The sequence below is a fragment of the Micromesistius poutassou genome (genome assembly GCF_964030765.1).
Source record: "Micromesistius poutassou genome assembly, chromosome: 1".
In the NCBI taxonomy this organism is placed as follows: domain Eukaryota; kingdom Metazoa; phylum Chordata; class Actinopteri; order Gadiformes; family Gadidae; genus Micromesistius; species Micromesistius poutassou.
The window spans coordinates 13100729-13121462 of record NC_140271.1 but is presented as its reverse complement, the minus strand read 5'-3'; the positions used below and the strand labels follow the sequence as shown (position 1 = coordinate 13121462).

At 48.0% G+C, this 20734-nt stretch overlaps 3 protein-coding genes across 7 annotated transcripts; all 3 read right to left on the bottom strand.

The window, feature by feature from the left end:
* Window positions 1-204: 204 nt before the first annotated feature.
* Window positions 205-7776, bottom strand: LOC311383651 (HMG box-containing protein 4-like). 5 transcript variants are annotated; one of them, XM_084488600.1, is made up of 12 exons: window positions 7725-7776; window positions 6966-7078; window positions 6189-6355; window positions 5928-6003; window positions 4445-5038; window positions 3800-4009; window positions 3277-3467; window positions 2631-2712; window positions 2394-2458; window positions 1902-2177; window positions 1527-1649; window positions 205-1240 (listed from the first exon to the last, which is right to left on the bottom strand). In XM_084488600.1, the coding sequence occupies exons 2-12, from the start codon at window positions 7000-7002 to the stop codon at window positions 1196-1198; spliced, it is 1866 nt and encodes a 621-aa protein (XP_084344726.1). In that variant the 5' UTR covers window positions 7003-7078; window positions 7725-7776; the 3' UTR covers window positions 205-1195. The 5 variants fall into 5 exon arrangements, with proteins under 5 accessions (XP_084344726.1, XP_084344728.1, XP_084344729.1 ...); XM_084488602.1 differs by having other exon boundaries at window positions 3280-3467; XM_084488603.1 differs by having other exon boundaries at window positions 6219-6355.
* Window positions 7777-8106: 330 nt separating this feature from the next.
* Window positions 8107-13048, bottom strand: LOC311343293 (ankyrin repeat domain-containing protein 54-like). Its single transcript, XM_084468168.1, has 9 exons — window positions 12916-13048; window positions 12358-12842; window positions 11785-11832; window positions 11568-11666; window positions 11062-11133; window positions 10793-10840; window positions 10515-10639; window positions 10129-10236; window positions 8107-8860 (listed from the first exon to the last, which is right to left on the bottom strand). The coding sequence occupies exons 2-9, from the start codon at window positions 12770-12772 to the stop codon at window positions 8786-8788; spliced, it is 990 nt and encodes a 329-aa protein (XP_084324294.1). The 5' UTR covers window positions 12773-12842; window positions 12916-13048; the 3' UTR covers window positions 8107-8785.
* Window positions 13049-13405: 357 nt separating this feature from the next.
* On the bottom strand, window positions 13406-20257 carry LOC311384556 (FAD-dependent oxidoreductase domain-containing protein 2-like). Its single transcript, XM_084488669.1, has 10 exons — window positions 20144-20257; window positions 19399-19610; window positions 18596-18901; window positions 17944-18195; window positions 17160-17543; window positions 16541-16707; window positions 15917-16082; window positions 15214-15440; window positions 14380-14550; window positions 13406-14006 (listed from the first exon to the last, which is right to left on the bottom strand). The coding sequence occupies exons 2-10, from the start codon at window positions 19605-19607 to the stop codon at window positions 13777-13779; spliced, it is 2112 nt and encodes a 703-aa protein (XP_084344795.1). The 5' UTR covers window positions 19608-19610; window positions 20144-20257; the 3' UTR covers window positions 13406-13776.
* Window positions 20258-20734: the final 477 nt, after the last annotated feature.

The following is a 20734-nucleotide window of genomic DNA, read 5'->3' as shown; positions in this document are numbered from 1 at the left end:
TGTTCTTCTACCATGTCATGGAAACCTACTTTCAATTTACATTTAACATATTTTACACCAAATATTTTTAAAAGCTTACACCTACCAGGCCTATCTATAGCACTATTAATAGCCTTGTGTTTGGAGGGTGATTGATGTTTCTTACCTTCAAACAATAGTCTTTGTCCACTGTGAAATATACCCGAGACATACATTGTTTTCTTGAAAAACGTGTTTAATGTCAGTATTTGGAGTATCTTACAGTCAGTGTGTAGTTGTGTTGTACAGGGTTCCTCATAAAATGCTCAACAGAGCAAAAGTCCTTGGTGGATTTAAAAGCTGCAAACATCGGGTCATAGCAAATATTTAACAGCACAGCATCAAGTATATGGATGAAAAATAAGTTGTGAAATATATTATGTTAATGTCCAGTAAAATACCCGGACCCTGTCCCAACTGTATCTGTACACACGAGTAGAAAAGATAAACGGTCTGAGACCATCATCTGACACTGTTAAACATACACGCTTTGTACACAACAAACCTGCCTTGGTCGTAACAGTGGCAAACATACACTCTCTGCATCCCAACACACTAACACACACACACACACACACACACACACACACACACACACACACACACACACACACACACACACACACACACACACACACACACACACACACACACACACACACACACAGACACACAGACTTATAGAAACGTGGACACACTCATTAAGAAAACACACACCGTATAACAACAGTTAAACCAAGCATTCATGCCGAGGGAGAGCTAGGCAAAATAGGTTTCCTTTAAAAGTATAACAAATACAAAAAGAACATTTCTTTTTTGAAAAATACTATTTAAAACCATGTCGGTACTAAAAAATATCCACATATTCTTTTGTGGCCTCATTAAAAGCCTGTGTATTGATGGCCATTCAAGAAGAACGTTTGTACTCAAACTGTTCGTCTGCGCGGCCACCAGGTGGCGCCAACTGACGCTAGCGCTCACGAGGGATAACGGACATTTTTGTTTTGGCGTTTTCAAACGCTAGCTTAGCTTTCACCGCTAACAAACACTAGCACCATCGTGAAAACTAAGCTAAGTGAGCGTCTTCTTGAGTGCTAGACGCTAGCTTCGTCTTGACCACCAACTGACGCTAGCGGGCGTCGTCTTGACCACCAACTGACGCTAGCGGGCGCGGCCTTCACAGGCCGGGCATGATGTAGGCCACGTTGTCCAGCGTGTTGGACTGAGGAGGAAACAAAACGGAAGGAAAGTTCTGGTTAGCATTACCTTCTTTCTTTTGGGTGGAATATTTATTATTGTAATAATGAATGATGTTCTTTATTTATTGCCTTTATTAATCACTATTTCTATGTTTTACTCTATGACTGATACCCCAAATTAGATTTGATTAATTTAAACAAATCTAGATTGATGAATTCATTAAAACCTTAAGATAATACCCAACTAATAACTAACTAATAACTGATAAGTAATAGCTGATAAAGTAAAAGTAAAAGAAAAAGACGCACCAAGACGTTCCGTGGACACCCGTTGAGCTGAGGGATCTGAGCTGTGAGACAGGTCAGGGGCCCCAGGGCACACAAGATGGAGTCCAGGAGGACAGACAGGCTGCCCGAGACCGCCACCATGCCCTGAGACACACAGACAGGATTATCAGGAATTCAGACATAACGTTGATTTTCCAAAAAGTGGAAATTTGTCTTTAGCGTCGCAGGACAAATTAATAATTTGTCTTAAAAACAGACAGGGCCAGAAAAAAAATGTTTCATCAAACATTCAGAATAATATTCAGTTAATGTGCAAATGGAAAGTTATAGGTAAGATTACAATACAGTGTGTGTGTGTGTGTGTGTGTGTGTGTGCGTGCGTGCGTGCGTACAAACCTCGGTTTCCTGTAGCCGGTGTCCAATCAGGGACAGCGACTCCCCGAGGAGCTGCAGGTGTGCGGCGGCGTCGATGGGGTCCACCTCCGGGATGCGCGCCGGGGACAGCGACAGGCCGGCGGCGGAGCCCCTGGAGGGAGACCCCAGGCCCGCGGCCCCGCCCACACTCTTCAGGGCTCCTTTACTCTTGGTGTCGGTGGAGGTGCTGCGCTTCACGGTGGTGGCCTCCGCCTTGTTCTGCTTGTGCTGAAGATACTGAGCCTTCTGTCTCCATACCTACACACACACATCAGGAGACACACACACACACACACACACACACACACACACACACACACACACACACACACACACACACACACACACACACACACACACACACACACACACACACACACACACACACACACACACACATCAAGGCTACTGCTGGAGTGAGTGCCAGGGAGAACCTGATAAGACCCTTTGATATATTCCTCAGGTCACACCCACCAGCTTGTCCTTCTCCGGCATGGACTTCCACACCTCCGCCAGCCTCTTGCTGAGTTCTCCGAACACTGGATGCACAAACACAGAGAAGGGGGTTATACCGTTTTTGTTTTTTTGAAGACTGTGAGTCCACCCCCAATGTCCACGTCTACCTGAACCCTCCTTCAGTGAGAGGTCTGGCCCCGGCCGCTCCTTTGAGACACGCCTCTGAATTCAGTCCCGAGTCACGCCAGTACTCACCGAGGCCGGGCTGCTCTGCGTTGATGTTGACGCGGTACTCCTTACAGAACACCTGATAGGCTGTCGTGTTCTTCTTCTTTGGCTGAAAGGAACAGCAGAAAAAGATGAGGATTCACTAAGCTCACCGCTAACCACAGGTTACAGTTGTGGCTTATGTTAGCCTCATTGTCCGGTTGATTCTTTAAAACATTGTGTTTTCAATTTCAATCAATTTGTTTTCAAAAGTGTTTTCATTTTTACAAAGTGTTGTAGTTGCTCTCGTATTGTTCATATGCTTTGGTTGTCAATCGTAGAGATGAGAAGATATAAAAATGTTTAGTAAATGTAAACTTAATTTTAGCCGGTAAATAGTCATCATTTACGAAAAAATTCACTACCTTGTCCTTTGACCCCTCCCCTTTACTACTACTGTCTTTTGACCCCTCCCCTTTACTATTACCTGTCCTCTTCCTCTGACCCCTCCCCTTCACTGCTACCTCCTCCTTTGACCCCTCCCCTTTACCACTACCATGTCCTCCTCCTTTGACCTTTGACTCCTCTCTTTTCCTACTATCTCCTCCTTTAACTCCTCCCCTTTACCACTACCTTGTCATTTGACTCCTCCCCTTTACTACTACCTCCTCCTTTGACCCCTCCCCTTTACTACTACCTTGTCCTTCTCCTTGCCGTGCTTCTCCTTCTCCTCCTTCTTCTTCTTCTTGTCCGGGGCCGGCTCTCCGGGGGGGTGGTGGTGGGGGTGGTGCGGGTGGGGGGGCAGGGGGGCGTTCATGGCGTACATGGGCCCCACCGCACTGTGGCTCACCGTGGGGTGGCCGTGGCCGTGGCCCCTGGACACGTCTGGAGGAACCGGAGACACAAGGTCAGTAAGAACACGGTGACCTCGTCAGTACGAGAGCTGGTTAGTTAGACGTTCAGCTACATCTATATTTACATTTAGGGCATTAAGCAGACGCTTTTATCCAAAGCGACTTAGAATAAGTACATTTGTCAGAAGAAAGAGAAACAAGGTGTATTCTTCTTATACCTTATCGAAATACAAGGTACAAGAAGAAAGAGCCCACCGTTATAAGTTGCTTTGTATTTAAGCGCTCGCTAAATGTGTGAATCTTAGCTAATAAAGCAAACATGATAAACCCCTGGATGTTTAAACGGTGGTCATGGACACGAACCTGACGCCGACGTTTTGCTGTGCTTGCGCTCCTTGCTGCTCTTCTCCTTGTCGCGCTCCTTGTCCTTCTCCTTCCTCTTCTTGGACTTCTTGCTCTTCTTGCTCTTCTTCTTGGAGAGGTGTGTGTACGAGTCGTCGATGACCAGCTCCCCGGCCTCCAGCTCGCCCCCCGAGGAGGAGCTGTCGTCACCCAGGCCCCCGCCGTAGTGACCTGCAGGGCGGAGTGTCTCATTGGTTAGGGATCAACCGCGGAACGGACCAGTAACAAGCCTTGATGGTCTGGGATAGAATACAGCTTTCTAATTTGAAGTCATTTTAAACTTAGATGTCAAAAATGTAAATGTGCTCAAAAAGTCTGAATGGATGAATCGATTAGGTTTAGGATTCTATGTCATTATAACTATAATCACATCAACATTGCGTTGTTTTTTAGTTACTAGAATATACCTTTCTTCACTTATCCTTTCTGCTGGTAGGGACTTGTTTACTTTCCTACCCACATCTACAATGTCTCCTATAGGTTAAACCTGTAAAACCTATAATAAAATGTAAAATAAATAAATAAAATAATTAGGTCCCTCTCTAAGCTGGCCCTGAAACCCTTCCCGCAGGAAGCAGCGCTACGTCCAACATGTGTCCTCCTTACCCTCCACCTCCACCTCCTTCCCCACGATGGGCAGCGGCTCCCGCGCCGACGCCTTCTTCTTTGTCTTCCCGGGGGCCCCGCCGCGCTCCCCCCGCTCCTTCTCCTTGCGGCTGGCGCCCTTGGCGCTGTGCGGGGGGGGCCCCGGGGCCGGGAAGCCGTCGCGCTCCGGGGACACCAGGAGCTTCATCTTCAGGCCGTCCGCCTCGCGCAGCGCCAGCGGCTCCTCCTTGCCGCTGCCGCCGTGGAACAGCGACGACTTGGAGGAGGAGGAGTGCTTCTTGGAGGAGGAGGAGGAGGAGGTGGGCCGCGAGTGGGAGGAGTGGCCTCCTTTGCTGTTCCCGCCGCTGGTGGCGCCGTGCTTGCGGTCCTTGGAGGAGAGGGAGGGGTAGGAGGGCTTCTTGTTCATGTGGGGGCTGGGGGCCGTGCCCGTGGCCAGGGGGGAGGTGATGGCCTGCAGGAGGCCCATGGCCGTGTCGGTGGCGTTGGAGGAGGAGGAGGAGAGGGAGGAGGGGGGAGGCAGCGAGGAGAGCTGCGGCGAGCGGTCCGACGACTTGCGCTTCTTCTTGTGCGCGGGCTGGCCGGCGCCGTCGTGGTCTGAGCATTGGGATGACACACACACACACACACACACACACAAAACACACAAACCAGTCAAATACAATACATCAAAATCACATGTGATCGTGATTCTATGCTTCCACAATACTTCCGCCTATCTATTTTTATACTTTTTCAATTTTCAGTAGGAAAGCTCATGTCCAAACCGAGAGTCAACTTGTATCCACCAAGTTCTGATGTGTTCTGTTCTGTTGGGCAATGTTCGTTTATAAAGCAACGACCGACCTTGACGGAACCTGAACCACATGAGATTGTGATGTTGTATCGTGGTAATTACAGAACTGCATATCGTGAGGTCCCTCCCTGTGGATGCCAGTCTCTAAGAAAAGATTAATCCTAACTAAGGCCATCTCCAGCCACACTACGAAAACTGAGCTTTGTAAAGCGTTCTCCACAGTGGATGAATGGAAAACGCCCGCTGCGAGGACGACCCAGTATTTCAGAAAACGATTATTTATAAACAGGCTGTGATCCAGACATTGGCATAAGTGCTCAGTTCAGTGATCACACTGGGAGAGCTGGAGAGCTTTGGACACATTAATCCAGTGTGGTGTGGACGTGGTCTAAGTGGGAGTCCCATCTCTCTGACATCCACCAGGAGATACTCTACAAGTGCTTCACATCCCACGCATTTGAGAGAGGAGGCTCACAGGAAGGGTTCTAGATTAGCATTGATCAAAGTATCAGAGCATCACTAGGAGTGTGTGTGTGTGTGTGTGTGTGTGTGTGTGTGTGTGTGTGTGTGTGTGCGAGAGACATGGCAATAGGTCTCTACAGTCCATCTACTTGAGTCATCGTTTGCTTCTGTCTGAACTCCTCAGTCATCGTTTGCTTCTGTCTGAACTCCACAGTCAGGGGTTCTCACCTCGGTAATAGAAGTCGTCACTTTGCTTCTTCTTCTTCTTGTGGCCGTCTCCTCCGAGCAGGAACAGCTCAGAATCCTGTCCAGAAACAAGGAGAGGCTTGGCGTTAGAGAAACACATCCACACGTCCATCTTAGAATGCATCTTCCAAATATGTCTGGAGGGGGGGGGTCAGGGGTGAAACAAATGGAAAGATGGATTCATGGAAAAGAAAAAAATAACAATGTATAAATTTGACACGCGGATGAAAAGTAAAACGAGACCCTGCGAGATGAAGGGATGGGATGAGGAACCTTTGGCCGTTTCTTGGAGGTCTTTCGGACCTGGGCGGCCATCTCCTCCTCCTCTCTCAGGAGGTCTTTGTACGACCTCCTCTTCTCCCGCTGGCTGCGCCCGGCCACCAGGCCCCGCTCCCCCTCCATGCCCACGTCTGAGCGGGACACAAAGGTTATGGTTATGGCAGTGACCTTAGACCTGTGGTTTGGTGTTTGGTGTGATGTGTGGATGTGTGTGTGTGTGTGTGTGTGTGTGTGTGTGTGTGTGTGTGTGTGTGTGTGTGTGTGTGTGTGTGTGTGTGTGTGTGTGTGTGTGTGTGTCTCTAGAAGGGAGCTTTCCACTAGGGCGCTAGCCATCTTATACTAAGATGTCATTCCCTATCTTCTTTAACCCATTCCTGTCTACTCTCCTCTGTCCATAAAGGCATATATACATCTTATTTATATATATATATATATATATATATATATATAATATTTTTTTATGTTACTTATTTCTATTGATTTTTTTTATATTTAGCTTTAGAATATTTGCTTTTGCACTTTTGATCCAAAGTGACTTCAGGTTCATTCAGGTTAGGCGCTTGACATCGGGTATCAAGCTCAGAACCTTTTGGGCTGGGAGTCAAACACTGTCCTGTACTATACTAACAGGAAGTGTAATATAGTTTGAAATAATAATAACACATATATAAAACCACACATTCTGATAACCAACTGGAATGTCCCCTGAAGAGACTAACATCGAAGACGACTGTCCCATACCCATTCCTCCTTTACTGATGATCTCCTCAAAAGCCATGGTCTCTCCTCTCTCCTCCTCAAAGTGGTGTCAGAGCTCCTCGATTCTACGGACCGCATTCAGACCAGACAGTGACCTGTAAACAGTACGAAGAAAGACACACACAATTCAGTTCAATGATTCAGTTCATGATTCATATTGTCATCATCACCACTAATTATTGTACGGTTACATCCGGCAGTGTGCGCACAACTCAACCACATAGTGTAAAGAAAACTAGCGGCCAGTTGATCCACTCACAGGTACCACCGGGATGTCCATTAACTCCAGCCCAGCTCCATCAGGTAAAGTGAAGAAAGCTCAGAGCAACTTACTATCATCGGGCTGCAAACCACCCAAACACTAATGCCTCATTAAACCAACGCTGCTCAACCACTAAATGACCAATATTAGTATTCAATATTTATACACTCATTCCCGCCTACTTTCGCAAGAGACACACAAACACACCCCCTTTCATTCACTTGGGACTCCCGACATTTCAAACCCGCTCCGACTTGGTGCGGCTGGAAGTCGCGGCGGTGAGGGTCTGAGGGCGACGCCGCGGCGGGCGGCTCTCGGCCCGGCGCTGCAGCCGAGGCCCTGCCGCTCTTACGGAGGGCTAAAGCAGCACTTCCATGCGATCAACTCCATGCATATGTGTGTTGGCACATGGGTTGCACTATGTGTTATGTATTAACACCGGGAAAAAGGATATGATACGGGTTATTAAAGCGTACTACCTCTGTGAATTTAGCAATTTTACGCGGGTCCGGTCGCCATCTTGGATGTCGGGGAACAACAATGCATGTTGGTGGGGGGCGGGGCTTATTGGGCACAGCCAATTGGAGGAGAGCGATAGTAGCCATATCAGGAGTGGGGTTTGACGACAGCAGACGGTAGGGGGCGCAAAGTCTCACTATTCGGAAAACTTTTATTTATACCGTAATTTATTATATTATTTATAATATAATTTATAATTTATTTATTATAGTTTGAGGGGAACTTAATAATTTAAATGGTCACTTAAATGGTAAATTTAAATGGTCACGTATAATATGTATTTAAAATAAATATAGAAGGCATCGAAAAGTAGAATAAATTGTGGAAAAGCTCAAACTTTATTCATGTTCAAATTGTACACATAAAGAGGAAGTTCAGTATTTCTCCATAAAAAGGTAATCCAAAGTTTTTAATGAACTGATGCCAATACAAACAGTCAAACAAGTAGTTTATACAACACACTTAATGTACCATGCAAGGCAATAAACAAGGCGTTATATGGAATATCCTCAAATTAAAACCATCAACAATCCTTCAATGGAATTATCTTGAGTTAAGAATTAGAATACTGTGGTTTTATTCCTTCACTGCTTGATATCTGTCATGAGCTTGATGCCCAAATGTTTGTTTATAAATAGTATACCATTAGTTATAACCTTACTACAATTTCGTAGTTTGGTATCTTTGACTGTTTATTCATGGTCAGACATACATAACAATTACGAGTGATAAACCACTTGCTTACAAACAGTTATAACATAACAAAGCATCTTCAAACCCATCGATGGCATGTTATAAATTACAAACGGAGGGTACATTGTTACGATCATTCAGAAAACATAATGGTAAAATAAAATAAAACTTCCTGCGAAAAAACAACTGACTGTACTCTCTAACACACACACACACACACACACACACACACACACACACACACACACACACACACACACACACACACACACACACACACACACACACACACACACACACACACACACACACACACACACACACACGTCTACCTATCTCCCAGGTCTTGTTTCTGTAGACTGAGAGAGGTGAAGCTGGCCAACAAGTCGGTCACCTCGTCCACCTGGAAGACAGACAGACAGACAGACAGACAGACAGACAGACAGACAGACATCCATGGCATGTTATGAATTACAAACGGAGGGTGCATTGTAACTATTAAATCATTCATTCTTCATAAAAAAAACAAAAAAAAAACATATTGGTAAAATAAAATAAAACAAAACAACTGAATAACACAGATTTATTAATTAGACCTTTATTTATCCATGTAGGATGGAAGTGGCAGCCTGCATCCATGACCGTCTGTCTGAGAGGCCCATGCAGAAGAGACTAGCGTGTAGTTCCTCTAACGGCCACTAGGTTATTTGTGGTAGAGACTGTGGTAGAGACTATGTAAGGTTGTAAGGTTGGCTCTACCTAGCCAGCCCAGCCCAGCCCAGCCCAGCAGCAAGGCGGGCTCCATCACCTAACCCAGCGCTGGAGCTGACGCCAGCCCTTATCAGGGACCCGGCTCGGGTCAACCGGAAGAAATGTGTTTTCATTCTCACAATACAAAGCCCATACGTCTTATCTTTGTTTGGTTAGGATCATATATTATGCATTTTCCAAGATCCTGGTTGACAACAATATTTGTCACTAGACTGGTGTGGCGAGATAAGGATTGTTTACCCTGCAAAAATCTATAACAACGTTGACATTCCGTAGAGGGCAAATATGCTTCTTGTAGTAGTGGTAGTGGTAGTAGTAGAAGAAGAAGAAGTAAGCGTGTGACCCGATATTTGTGGTGTGTGTGTGAACAGCTGATAAGAGATAATAGAGATCAGTAACAGTAGTAATTATCTGTGTGTGTGTGTGTGTGTGTGTGTGTGTGTGTGTGTGTGTGTGTGTGTGTGTGTGTGTGTGTGTGTGTGTGTGTGTGTGTGTGTGTGTGTGTGTGTGTGTGTGTGTGTGTGTGTGTGATACTAACAGATACACAGATAGTATAGTAACCTGTTGTTCGGTATGTGCTTTAACAGATCGATGAATGTAATCAGTCGATCAGTGCGTGTGTGTTGACAGCTGATTAGATAATAAAAGCAGAAGTAGTAGTAATAGTTGAGGTTGTATTGTGCGTGTTAATTGCTGAAAGATAGTAATCTGTTGTTTGGTACCGGTTTGTTAAATGCTGACTAGATGGAAAAAGTAGAAGTAGTTGTAGTATAGTATGTTAGTATGTGTGTGTGTGTGTGTTAACAGCTGAGTGATGTTAACCTGTTGTTTGGTGCGTGTGTCTGTGTGTGTGTTGTTAACCTGTTGTTTGGTGCGTGTGTCTGTGTGTGTGTTGTTAACCTGTTGTTTGGTGCGTGTGTGCTGGAGGCGGGATGAGATGTGGTCCAGTCTCTCACGGGCATCGCTGTGACCCATCAGGTTCAGGTACTCCCTCAGCATCTGGATGATCTGAAGGAGAGACAGACAGACAGACAGACAGACAGACAGAGTAAGCGATGCGACAGAATCAAACACACCCCGCGCCATCGCTGTGAATACGGATATGGATGTAGCGTAGAGGGCAGTGGTACCTGTGTGACCTCTCCTCTGAGTGTATGGATGTAGAGCAGAGGGCTGTGGTACCGGAGTGACCTCTCCTCTGAGTGTATGGATGTAGCACAGAGGGCTGTGGTACCTGAGTGACCTCTCCTCTGAGTGTATGGATGTAGCGCAGAAGGCTGTGGTACCTGAGTGACCTCTCCTCTGAGCGTGTCGATGCTGCGGGAGTCTCCTTCCTGAAGGATGTTGAGCTTGGAGCGCGCCAGGTGGAGGGGAGTCCGCCCAGCGCGGTCCAGAGCGTCCACACGGGCGCCTGGGGTGGAGGGAGAGGGAGGGATTGAGTAAATACTTGTTTTATATGAAGCAGTATTTGTTGATATGAAATACTACTCATTTATATGAAATAGTAACTTGTTGATACTAAGTAGTACTTGTCTCTATGAAGAAGTATTTTTGGTGAGCTCACCTCCTCTCAGTAGCGTAGTGATTACAGGCACATGGTTCGTACAGGCGGCTGGAAGATACACACAATTACAATGTTTACAATACATGGCGGAAATTACAACACACACACCTCCTGTACATTAAACATTCTTATGTCGTTTACTGATGATAAAAAGTGACAGATAGCAGTAGAAACATAATTATGAAAACATAATAGTAGTGACCACATATCATTTTTTATTTATGGATGTCTGTTTGTCTGTGTGTGTGTCTTTGTGTGTGTGTTCTCACCCAGGTGGAGGGGGGTGTTCCCCAGTCCGTCCCTCTGGTTGGGGTCTGCTCCGTGGCTCAGGAGCAGCTTCACTGCACCCAGGAGAAAACACAGAGGTTTACGGTCAGATAGTCCAAAAGATGTCTGCAGCCTCGCCTGTCTCCCTCCCTGAGCAGGATGCCCTGACCCTACCTGCTCCTTAATGACCTGTATCTGGACTCAGTCACACAATAATAAAAAATTCAAGTAAAAAAATAAATAAATCATGCATGTGTAAACCTGCTAGATGACTAACTAGATTGAGGTTTTCTAATGTTTCTTTAGAAGTCATAGTTTTGTAGCACAAAAGGATCCCCAATTCGGGTGTTCTGAGTGTTCTCTGTGAGTCAAGAACCACCTACATCTGGATCGCAACCCATTTTGGGACGCGACCCATAACAACCCCTGTCCTAGAACAACAGGTCATACCTCCACGGTGGAGCTACATACTACCAACCCACTATCCTCGCTGCACCAGACGACCTACCGATGCTCTCGTTGCCGTTGCATGAGGAGAAGTGGAGCGCAGTCCTCCCCTTGTCGTCGGCGGCACACGGGTCGATGTCCTCCAGCAGCAAGTTACGCACTGGAACAACACAACACCAAACACAACAACAACAGTACAACACACGATTACTATAAGATAATTTTTTTTTTGGGGGGGGGGGGGTCCTTTATGTTTCTTCAGTGATTGCCATACATACCGGTGTCTATATCGTTTCCGTTTGCTGCTTCTCTGAGTCTCTTCATAGCTGGAATAACGAGAAATGTAACTAAAAGTCAGGATGACAGCACTATTGACAAGACAGAAATGAGGGTGAGGGTGTTAGACAGTAGTACTATAATAGTACTACTGTAGTAGTACTATAATAAAGTAGTAGTACTATAATAGTACTACTGTCTATCACCCTCACTAACAATACCACTATAATAATGGGATAATGGCATGGCACATAATGGCATAACTACTAGAGACTACAGGTCTGAATGGTGACAGTGAATCACTACTAGACTACCAGACTGGATGGTGACAGTCATAATAACTAGAGACTACCAGACTGCATGGTGATAGTGAATCACTACTAAAGACTACCAGACTGCATGGTGATAGTCATTATAACTAGAGACTACCAGACTGCATGGTGGCAGTGAATCACTACTAAAGACTACCAGACTGCATGGTGATAGTCATAATAACTAGAGACTACCAGACTGCATGGTGACAGTGAATCACTACTAGAGACTACCCGACTGCATGGTTACAGTGAATCACTGACCGTATAAATCCCTTCCGATGGGGCTTAGATTCCTGGAGGCTCGGCCGAGGCGCCTGGCTCTGCCAACGGTCACCTTCCCCAGCTTGTTGCTGGCGACCCCTGACCCGGGGTCGGTCCTCCCCGGCTCCCACAGCAGGTGCAGGTACCGGAGCTCGGACTGTGCCGTCGGTCCTGTTCGACCCAACACCATGTTGTTTCCCCCGGCGATCCCACCCAGGCAGAACCCAGTGGTCGGGGTGGCAGTGGTGGTAGTGGTGGTGGTGGTGGTCACCCCGGCCATCATCACCCTCTCCCCGCCTCTCCTCCGCTCCTCCTCGTGCGGAGGGGCTTCCGCGGGCTCCACCATGTACTCGCCCTCGCTGCTCGACCGATCGTGGTCCGACGCCGTGCTGACTATCGGGCTCCATCCATCCATGGTGACGGTGGGAGCCTGCGGAGGCTGGGTCACGGGTCAAGGTTCAGGCTCGCTGCATGGGTCCGCTGGTCTGGAGGAACCAGAAAGTAAATACAATGCTCATTGTCAACAGTCAACTTTAGAGCTGGCGTTTGCAGTTTTACCTCACGATTCAGGAATAATTATTTATCCCCAGCGTCTTAGGAGTCTCGTATACTGCGATACTTTCACTATTTATAAAGATTTAGTCTTAGAAGGACCCAAAATGTCACTAACTCGGGGTTTCCCGTACTGTCGAGTAAACGTAGTAAAAACCACGCCCATTGTGCTGCCGTAAAAGAGCCAGCTAGCAGCCAATCAGACTCCATGTTCTTTATTTGTTCTTGGCCAATAGGATCGACTCGCCGAGGAACCAATGAGAGACTCGCTTTGCAAGGCAGGCGTGAACCGTATGTCACACACACACACACACACACACACACACACACACACACACACACACACACACACACACACACACACACACACACACACACACACACACACACACACATTTAAAGAGGTAGTATACAATCTCTGTTTAATGTGTTTTTTACATGTCATCTTAACACCAAGTATAAAAATAAACTGAATAATGCATTACAGGCTCTCATATCATCTAAACAACGTTCACCTTGATGTAAAAACGTATCCTTACTTTCCATCTCATTAAAAAAAACATTTTATTTGTACTATTTAGTCATTAGCAGATGCTTCCATCCAAAGCTAGTTACAGTGAATTTATTTTAGACGCATTTCATTGAGGAGCAGGTACAAGTAGACGGCGGACCCTTCGGCTGGGAGCGGAACACCTCTACTACTAACCATGTCTAGTACTCCTATTGTTCCTTCCAGTGGTTTATCAACCAATGTCTTTTTGGTAAGTGGAAGGTCTGCATGTGAACGAGGTAAAGAGCGAAGGAGGGGCCCTTCAGACTTCAGGCCGTTAGCTTAGCGATTAGCGTATTAGCGATTAGCGCAGCCAATCACAGCTCCAGCTTGGAGCCCAGGGAGACCGAGGTTCCTGCGGGGCTCAGGTAGCTCGGGAGCGACGGGCCGGACTCAGACGAGTCGGAGTCGGGCCCCGAGGGCGGCTCCCCGTCCCTGGGGGGTCGCCACGCCCGGGCCTCTCCGGCCACGCCCTGCCGCTCCAGGTACCCCCGCTGGCAGAAGGGCGGGGGCCTCCGGTGGGTCAGGGACAGGAGGAAACAGGTCTCTGGAGGAAGGGGAGAACAGGAAGTGATGTCACACTCACTTGCTTTTAGCTCTGCACACAAAGAAGCCCTCAGCTAAGGTGTGTTACCTGTAGGGGCCCTCCGTAAGGTGTGTTACCTGTAGGGGCCCTCAGACACTAACAGGTGTGTTACCTGTAAGGTGTTAGCTGTAGGGGTCCTCAGGCTGTAACTGGTGTGTTACCTGTAGGGGCCCTCAGGTAGACAGTAAGGTGTGTTACCTGTAGGGGCCCTCCGTAAGGTGTGTTACCTGTAGGGGTCCTCAGGCTGTAACTGGTGTGTTACCTGTAGGGGCCGTCAAACAGTAACAGGTGTGTTACCTGTAGGGGCCCTCAGGTAGACAGTAAGGTGTGTTACCTGCGTAGAAGGCCCTGAGGTCTGTCTGGAGGCAGTGCTCCAGGAAGCGGCGCAGTGGCTGACCATGTGACACGGGGCCGTCCCACTCCGTCAGGAAGTCCTCGATCATGTGATGTACGGCCTTGGGCCGCGGCAACGGCCAACCGGCGGGCCGGCGCCGCATGTCACGCTCTGAGGACCAATGAGAGAAGGTGGTTAGAGGCCAACGGCTGTGTGTGGACCAATCTGGATCTCAGATGACATTAAGCAGTGACCCAAACCAGGGATATTAATCATTATGTTACACAGAGAAAGAATTTTAAAACATTGAGAATGTTTAACGTTCCATTATTTGGTTTTGTTTCATTGCATTTGTGCTCAGTCCACAATGTGGATGAAATTAAGGATTTCCGGCTAGTTCGTTTGTACATTTTAAACCCAGGACAAGAAAGACGTGTTGGTACAACTGTGTTTACAAGCACACTCTCCTATATGTTGTCCCGTGCTCATATCCTGTTTTGCATGGAAATACGGTACTGTGTAGAGAAGTAAGATAAGGTGTACTTTTATTACCCCAGGTCGAACATTTGCAAATGGGAAAGGTGTACTCTGAACGTCACCTCATGCCGTCTTTAAGGATAGTGTCTGGTGATTAAACCATCCTAGCTGCCTCTCCTGGCTTCACTAAAGCAGACCTAAGGGATATTTTTGATATTGTTTACATGGCAGACAATGCTAATGCAGCTAAATGCTATGATATAAGGGATGTGTTGGGGAGGCCAGGAGAGACGTTTACTACGGTTTGACCTCCATAACCAGAAGAAGAGCTGTGTATGCGTGTCAGGCCGGACCCACCGGTGGGCAGGCGGTCGTAGTAGTACAGCACGGGGTGCAGGAAGTTGGACCTCCAGGCCTGGGTCCACTCGGACTCGGAGCGGCCGGGCCCCAAGGAGTCGGAGCGGTTCAGCCCGTACTGCATGACCAGCACCAGGAGCCCCCCCTGGGGGATGGCGTGCCCCGCCAGGGAGGGGAGCTGGGGCAGCGCCTGGACCGGGTACTCCTCCAGGTACTCACACTGGGAGCTGCGGACAGGGGAGGAGTCGTTAGTATTGGTATGAGTGACAGGTGCCAAACCAATCAAGAGGAAGTGGTGAAACAGTTAGATCTAGAACAGTGGTACTTTTTCTACTAGTGTGCCCCCTTTACCTACGCACAAACATTTTTGGGATCAATTTAAATAAAATGAAGTAAATAAAGTCTGTTGGTTCTATTTGGCAGTGTAAACATGAACATTAAAAGGGCGCAAATATTCACAGTTTAGTGAGGAACATGGGCCTGTGCTTCATGCAACTGTTGGCTAATTCCTCCCCACAAAAGAAGCCCAACACCAGGGGGCTTCAGAGCATGTAGAGGTGGATCCCATTAGAATATTAATGGAGACATTTTGGTGTTTCGCCTTGTTGTCTGATTTACAATCTATAAAGTACTGCAGGAATACCTCCTGCGGTACGCAAACCCCCATTTGAGAACCACTGATCTAGAAGATAAACAGACGTACCCCTGGAGGAGGACCACGTCTCCCAGGACCCCGAACATCTGGTAGGGCCCCGACGCCTCGTTGACCCGCTTCAGGATCCAGGAGTGCAGCTGGGTGACAGACAGCCTCGTCGACGGCCACTGGTTGCCATGGTAGCGCTGCTCCAGCACATTGTGGACGGCTCGCACTATGGAGGAAAATACGTCCAGAGAAAATAAGATCACAAATATTAGAGAACCATGAACCAGGTGGAACGCAAAGAATCCCATTGTGGCCATTGTGGTATGTATGGTTAAATTTATATCAATCATGGGGCAGATCTTTTATGGAACATAGAATAACTTTTTTATGGAACATAGAATAACCCACAGAGCCAATCCAATCACAACCAGACCTTCACCTGTGTATCTGAACAGTGGCTCCTGGTCTCACCAGACCCTCACCCCAGTACTCTCACCCTGGGTTCTGGTCCCCCCAGTATCCTCACCCTGGGTCCAGGTCCCCCCAGAACCTGACCCTGGGTCCGGGTCTCCCCAGACCCTCGGCCCTGTACCCTCACCCTGGGACCAGAACCTCACCCTGGGTCCCGGCCTCTCCAGACCCTCACCCTGGGACCAGACCCTCACCCTGGGACCAGACCCTCACCTGTGTATCTGAAGCCGTGGATGAAGCCCCCCGCGGAGGAGCGGTAGTCCCGGGAGTGGGCGGCGGTCCCAAGGACGAACAGCCCCGGGGTGCCCCGCCCCTCGTACCAGGGGGTCACGGCCGGCATGCGGCCCCTGGCGACCTCACTGTTGGCGGGGCGGGCCGAGCTGGGGGGGGGAGGGAGGATGGAGGTCAGATATCTCTAGAACTAGGGTAATATTAAGGGGGGTACAAACTACAGCCAGGTGGGGATCTAGATTATTGGCGTCCGCAATACTTTATATCATCAGGTAAACTGAAGAATGCATGGTAAGAAGAATGCATTTACAGTGTTCACTAATTGTCAATCTGCAGCCACTATGTTCGGTTCTGTTGGGCCACATTCATTTGAAATATAATGCATGAGCCAAACCTGACTATATATATATATATATATATATAATCATTATTATAATCATAATCGTTGTAATATCGTAAAGTGAGCTCCCTGTTGATTCCTTTGCTAGTTCATATAGATAGAATACAATAATACTTTTAAGTAATATGCTAAAGATATAATGATAATAGTGTGTCATGAAATCATATTCTATATTGAATATAGTATATTGAGGTCTCCCACCCGTCGAAGATGGAGAAGTTGAAGGTGAAGCCGAGGCAGGTGATGACGCGGTCGTAGGGCTGCCGCAGGGAGAAGTTGTCATAGTGATACGCCGGCAGGTTGGCGGCGGCGACCCGGGACCCGTTCCTCACGTCCTGGTTGTCAAGGAGATCGGCCAGAGTCAGGTACAGCCGCCCTCCCCCCTTCCTCTCCTCCTCCCCCTCCCCCTCCGTCTCCGGGGGGCCCGCCCTGGCCCGGTGCCTCCTCCTGCGCGACGGCGGCATGGAGGGGTGCGGGCCCTGGTCGTCGTGGCGACGGACGATGGCGATGTCCTCCAGGCCGCCCTCCACCAGGCCGTCCAGAGACTTGAGCTGGTAGGTGTCCAGGAGCTCGTTGTTCACGGCCCTGAGGACACGAGAAGGACAGTCCTTTAGGTTACAATGCACTTTGTTCTACTCTAGTCTAATCTAATGTAATATATACCAATTTAGCCTCGGCTGCTATGACTGACAGCTGCCACTCTTGTCGGTAGCTCACCAGATATATATATATATATATATATACTTCTGTAACATAAAGTCCTATAGGGAAAACCTATCTCTGCATTTGTCTCCAAGCTCAAAAAAGATCCAAGTTGTACTGCACTGTTATTGCACGACAATAACAATCACAGTGGTAATATATTCAGTAATCTTTATAAATCAACTACTTTCCTGTCCTCTGTAGTACCAGATAAGGTACCCTAGTGGTACACTACCACTACTACTATCTGATACTGATGGGGTCTTTCTTAAGCACGCCATACCGGAGGTCTCCCACGTAGTGTGTCTGCCAGGCCAGGCGCACCGGGCTGGGGCTGTACAGGTGCACCCTGCTGGCCCGGCCCAGGATGCTCTGCGCCGTCTCGAAGGCCGAGTTCCCCTTCCCTAGGATCAGCACTGCCTGGTCTGTGAAGTCCTCGGGGTCCACTGACACCGACTCGTAGCCCTCCGTCAGGTCCGAGCCCGGGAACTGCACCTTCTGGGGGTCCCATAGCCCCGTGGAGACCAGGAGCACCCTGCCAGGAGGGAGGGAGGGGGGAAGAGAGGGGAGAGAGAGAGGGGGAGGGGGGAGAGTAAGAGAGAAGGGGGGAGAGAAGGGGGGTGAGGGAGAGGAAGAGACGGAGGTAGAGAGAAGGGGGGAGAGGGAGAGGCGGGGGAGAGGAAGAGAGGTAGGGGAGAGAAAGAGAGGGCGATAGAGAGAAGTGGGGAGATGGAGAGGAGGGGGAGAGAGGGAGAGAAGGATGGGGAGAGAGAAAGCGAGAAGTAGAGCGAACGGGGAGAGAAAGAGAAAGAGACAGAGAGAGAGAGAGAGTGAGAGAGAGTTACAACAAAATAAGACAGATGGAAAACAAACAGGAACTGATCATCCTCATGCTCTTCTCCTCCTATGAGGAAAACCCCAGCAGCCCCTGCTACCTGCAGCTGTACTCCTGCTCTTTCTGGTCCGTCAGCAGGTATCTCCTCTCCGAGGCGGTCTGCACGGCCCGGACCCTCCCCACGTCCACGCCGTAGCGCACCTTCAGCCCCAGCTCCTCTGCGAACAGGGCCAGGTAGCGCGGGTAGGCGTCGGCGTGTGGGTACAGGTCGCGGCTGATTCGCTGGAACAGCAGGTCGGGCCTGTCACTCAGCAGGGAGTTCCAGTCGTGGCGCAGGTTGAACTCCCGGTTCCGCCTCCCCGTGTAGATCTTGTTGATGCTGATCAGCTTCCGGTGTCTGGGGTAGCTGAGCAACAAGAACAGCATTAGGGACAGGATTACATTTAGGGCATTTAGCAGACGCTATTATCCAAAGTGACAATAAGTACATTTGTCAGAAGAAAGAGAAACAACAATATATCACTGTGTCGGTACAGTAAGGATGTGCTATGCTCAGCTATGCAGAGTCAAATTTAACTCTGAACAGTATTATATTGGAATAGTATGAGGAACAGTATTATAGTAGGGGTGGCATTAGCGACAGTATAACAGTAGTAATAGTAGCAGTAGTAGTAATAGTAGGCTATTAATGAGTAGTTATAGTAGTTAATTAGCTAGTAATAGTAGTTATAGTAGTATTAAAGAGCACTAACGTATCAGTCTGCCTCTCATATCAACACTACCAGCTCTAATGTAAGGAACACCTTACAAGGTTAAGAAGTTCACCAGAACCCAAACAGTACAAGATAGTACAAGTATAACAAGTATCATCAGGTCATGGAGGGACGCCCCACAGACACCTACATGTTGAAGAAACTCCCAGGGCCCGAGTTCCGCTCCAGGATGACGTAGTTCCGCTTGGCTTTGGCGAGGAAATGTCCCGCCTGCAGCCCGGCGGGGCCCGCCCCCAGCACGCAGTAGTCATATCGATCCGGCTGATCGATCCCAGCCCGGGCCAAGACGATTACCGCAGGGAGGAGGAGGAGGAGGAGGGCGGCCGGGAGGCGATCCATTACCTGTGTCACAGATCAGGCTTAAAACTTATCTCCGGAGTTATTCAACTGTAATAAATTACTTTATATCATAAGACCCCATCGGAATGGGGTCTTGCTCTAAGGAGCAGGATTAATTAGGGTTTGAGCATTTTATTGTATTCAATGCTGTTGTCAAATAAATGCTACCATGAATATATTTCCATACTAATCGGAGGGATGCGAACATAATGTTAATACTAAATCTGAGTCAGGTTTAGCTGTTGGATTAGGTTTTAGTTACAAATTGCCAAGCTATGTGAAATACATGTACAGCCTATACAAACGCCCATACAAGAAGGGTAAAGTGGGTAAGTATAGACTATAGGGTGGATGTTAGGACATGGAGGTGGTTTTAAGTTATCTTTATGAATAGTGAACAGTATAGGAGCATCGGCCGGAGCCTGCGGTGTCTCCTGTCTCTGAACTAGATGTGATCATAAAATGGTTTACTTTAAACCCCCTCCCGACGCACTATCCCGGGGTTTATAGGACATGGACGCAGACATGCACCATACCTTTACTTTAAACCTCCTTCCTGACGCACTAACCCGTCGGAGGACGTCTGGCTGCAGAAGACATCGGGCTGTAGTAGAGGATCTGCCAGCACGGCTACATGTTGAGGATGTTGGATTTCATAACACGATGAGTTCGGTACCCCCCCAGCGCTATGAACCACGCAGCTCCCCCAGGTCCTAGAGACCACCCTCGTCGATGCCCACACTATGAACCACGCCGCTCCCCGGGTCCTACAGACCCCTCTGTTCATGCCCCACTCAGCTCCCTTTTTTCGGGAGTTCAGACTTTAAAGTCAGAATTATGCAGTGTTGGGCAAGTAACTTCAAAAGTGTAATGCATTATTTATTACTTGTTACTGTCATTTCAAAATAACTAGTTACATTACAATATTACTGTCTTTGAATTGTAAGGCATTACACTACTTTTACATTACTTTTGCATTACTTTCGCCAAAATAAAAGGAAATATGGATTTGGTGTTCAATAGATCTTCTTGTGTTCAATGCAGGTCATTACACAGGAGGTGATGTGGTATGGCATAATGACTGAGCTAGGCTTAAGGCCAACAAAAGTACAATATAATGGTCGCAG

What these genes read in the sequence shown, in the direction of transcription:
- LOC311384556 (XM_084488669.1), bottom strand. Translation starts at nt 19,607, where the DNA reads ATGGATCGCCTCCCGGCCGCCCTCCTCCTCCTCCTCCTCCCTGCGGTA. An exon ending in CCTGGGAGTTTCTTCAACAT is followed by an intron (nt 18,902 to 19,398) that starts GTAGGTGTCTGT and finishes CTTGTTGCTCAG; the next exon opens with CTACCCCAGACACCGGAAGC. An exon ending in CTACGACCGCCTGCCCACCG is followed by an intron (nt 14,551 to 15,213) that starts GTGGGTCCGGCC and finishes ATTGGTCCTCAG; the next exon opens with AGCGTGACATGCGGCGCCGG.
- LOC311343293 (XM_084468168.1), bottom strand. Translation starts at nt 12,772, where the DNA reads ATGGATGGATGGAGCCCGATAGTCAGCACGGCGTCGGACCACGATCGG. An exon ending in CACTACGCTACTGAGAGGAG is followed by an intron (nt 10,640 to 10,792) that starts GTGAGCTCACCA and finishes CCTCCACCCCAG; the next exon opens with GCGCCCGTGTGGACGCTCTG. An exon ending in ACACACGCACCAAACAACAG is followed by an intron (nt 8,861 to 10,128) that starts GTTAACAACACA and finishes TCTGTCTTCCAG; the next exon opens with GTGGACGAGGTGACCGACTT.
- LOC311383651 (XM_084488600.1), bottom strand. Translation starts at nt 7,002, where the DNA reads ATGGCTTTTGAGGAGATCATCAGTAAAGGAGGAATGG. An exon ending in CCATCCCTTCATCTCGCAGG is followed by an intron (nt 6,004 to 6,188) that starts GTCTCGTTTTAC and finishes GTTTCTGGACAG; the next exon opens with GATTCTGAGCTGTTCCTGCT. An exon ending in TGACGACTTCTATTACCGAG is followed by an intron (nt 5,039 to 5,927) that starts GTGAGAACCCCT and finishes CCCAATGCTCAG; the next exon opens with ACCACGACGGCGCCGGCCAG.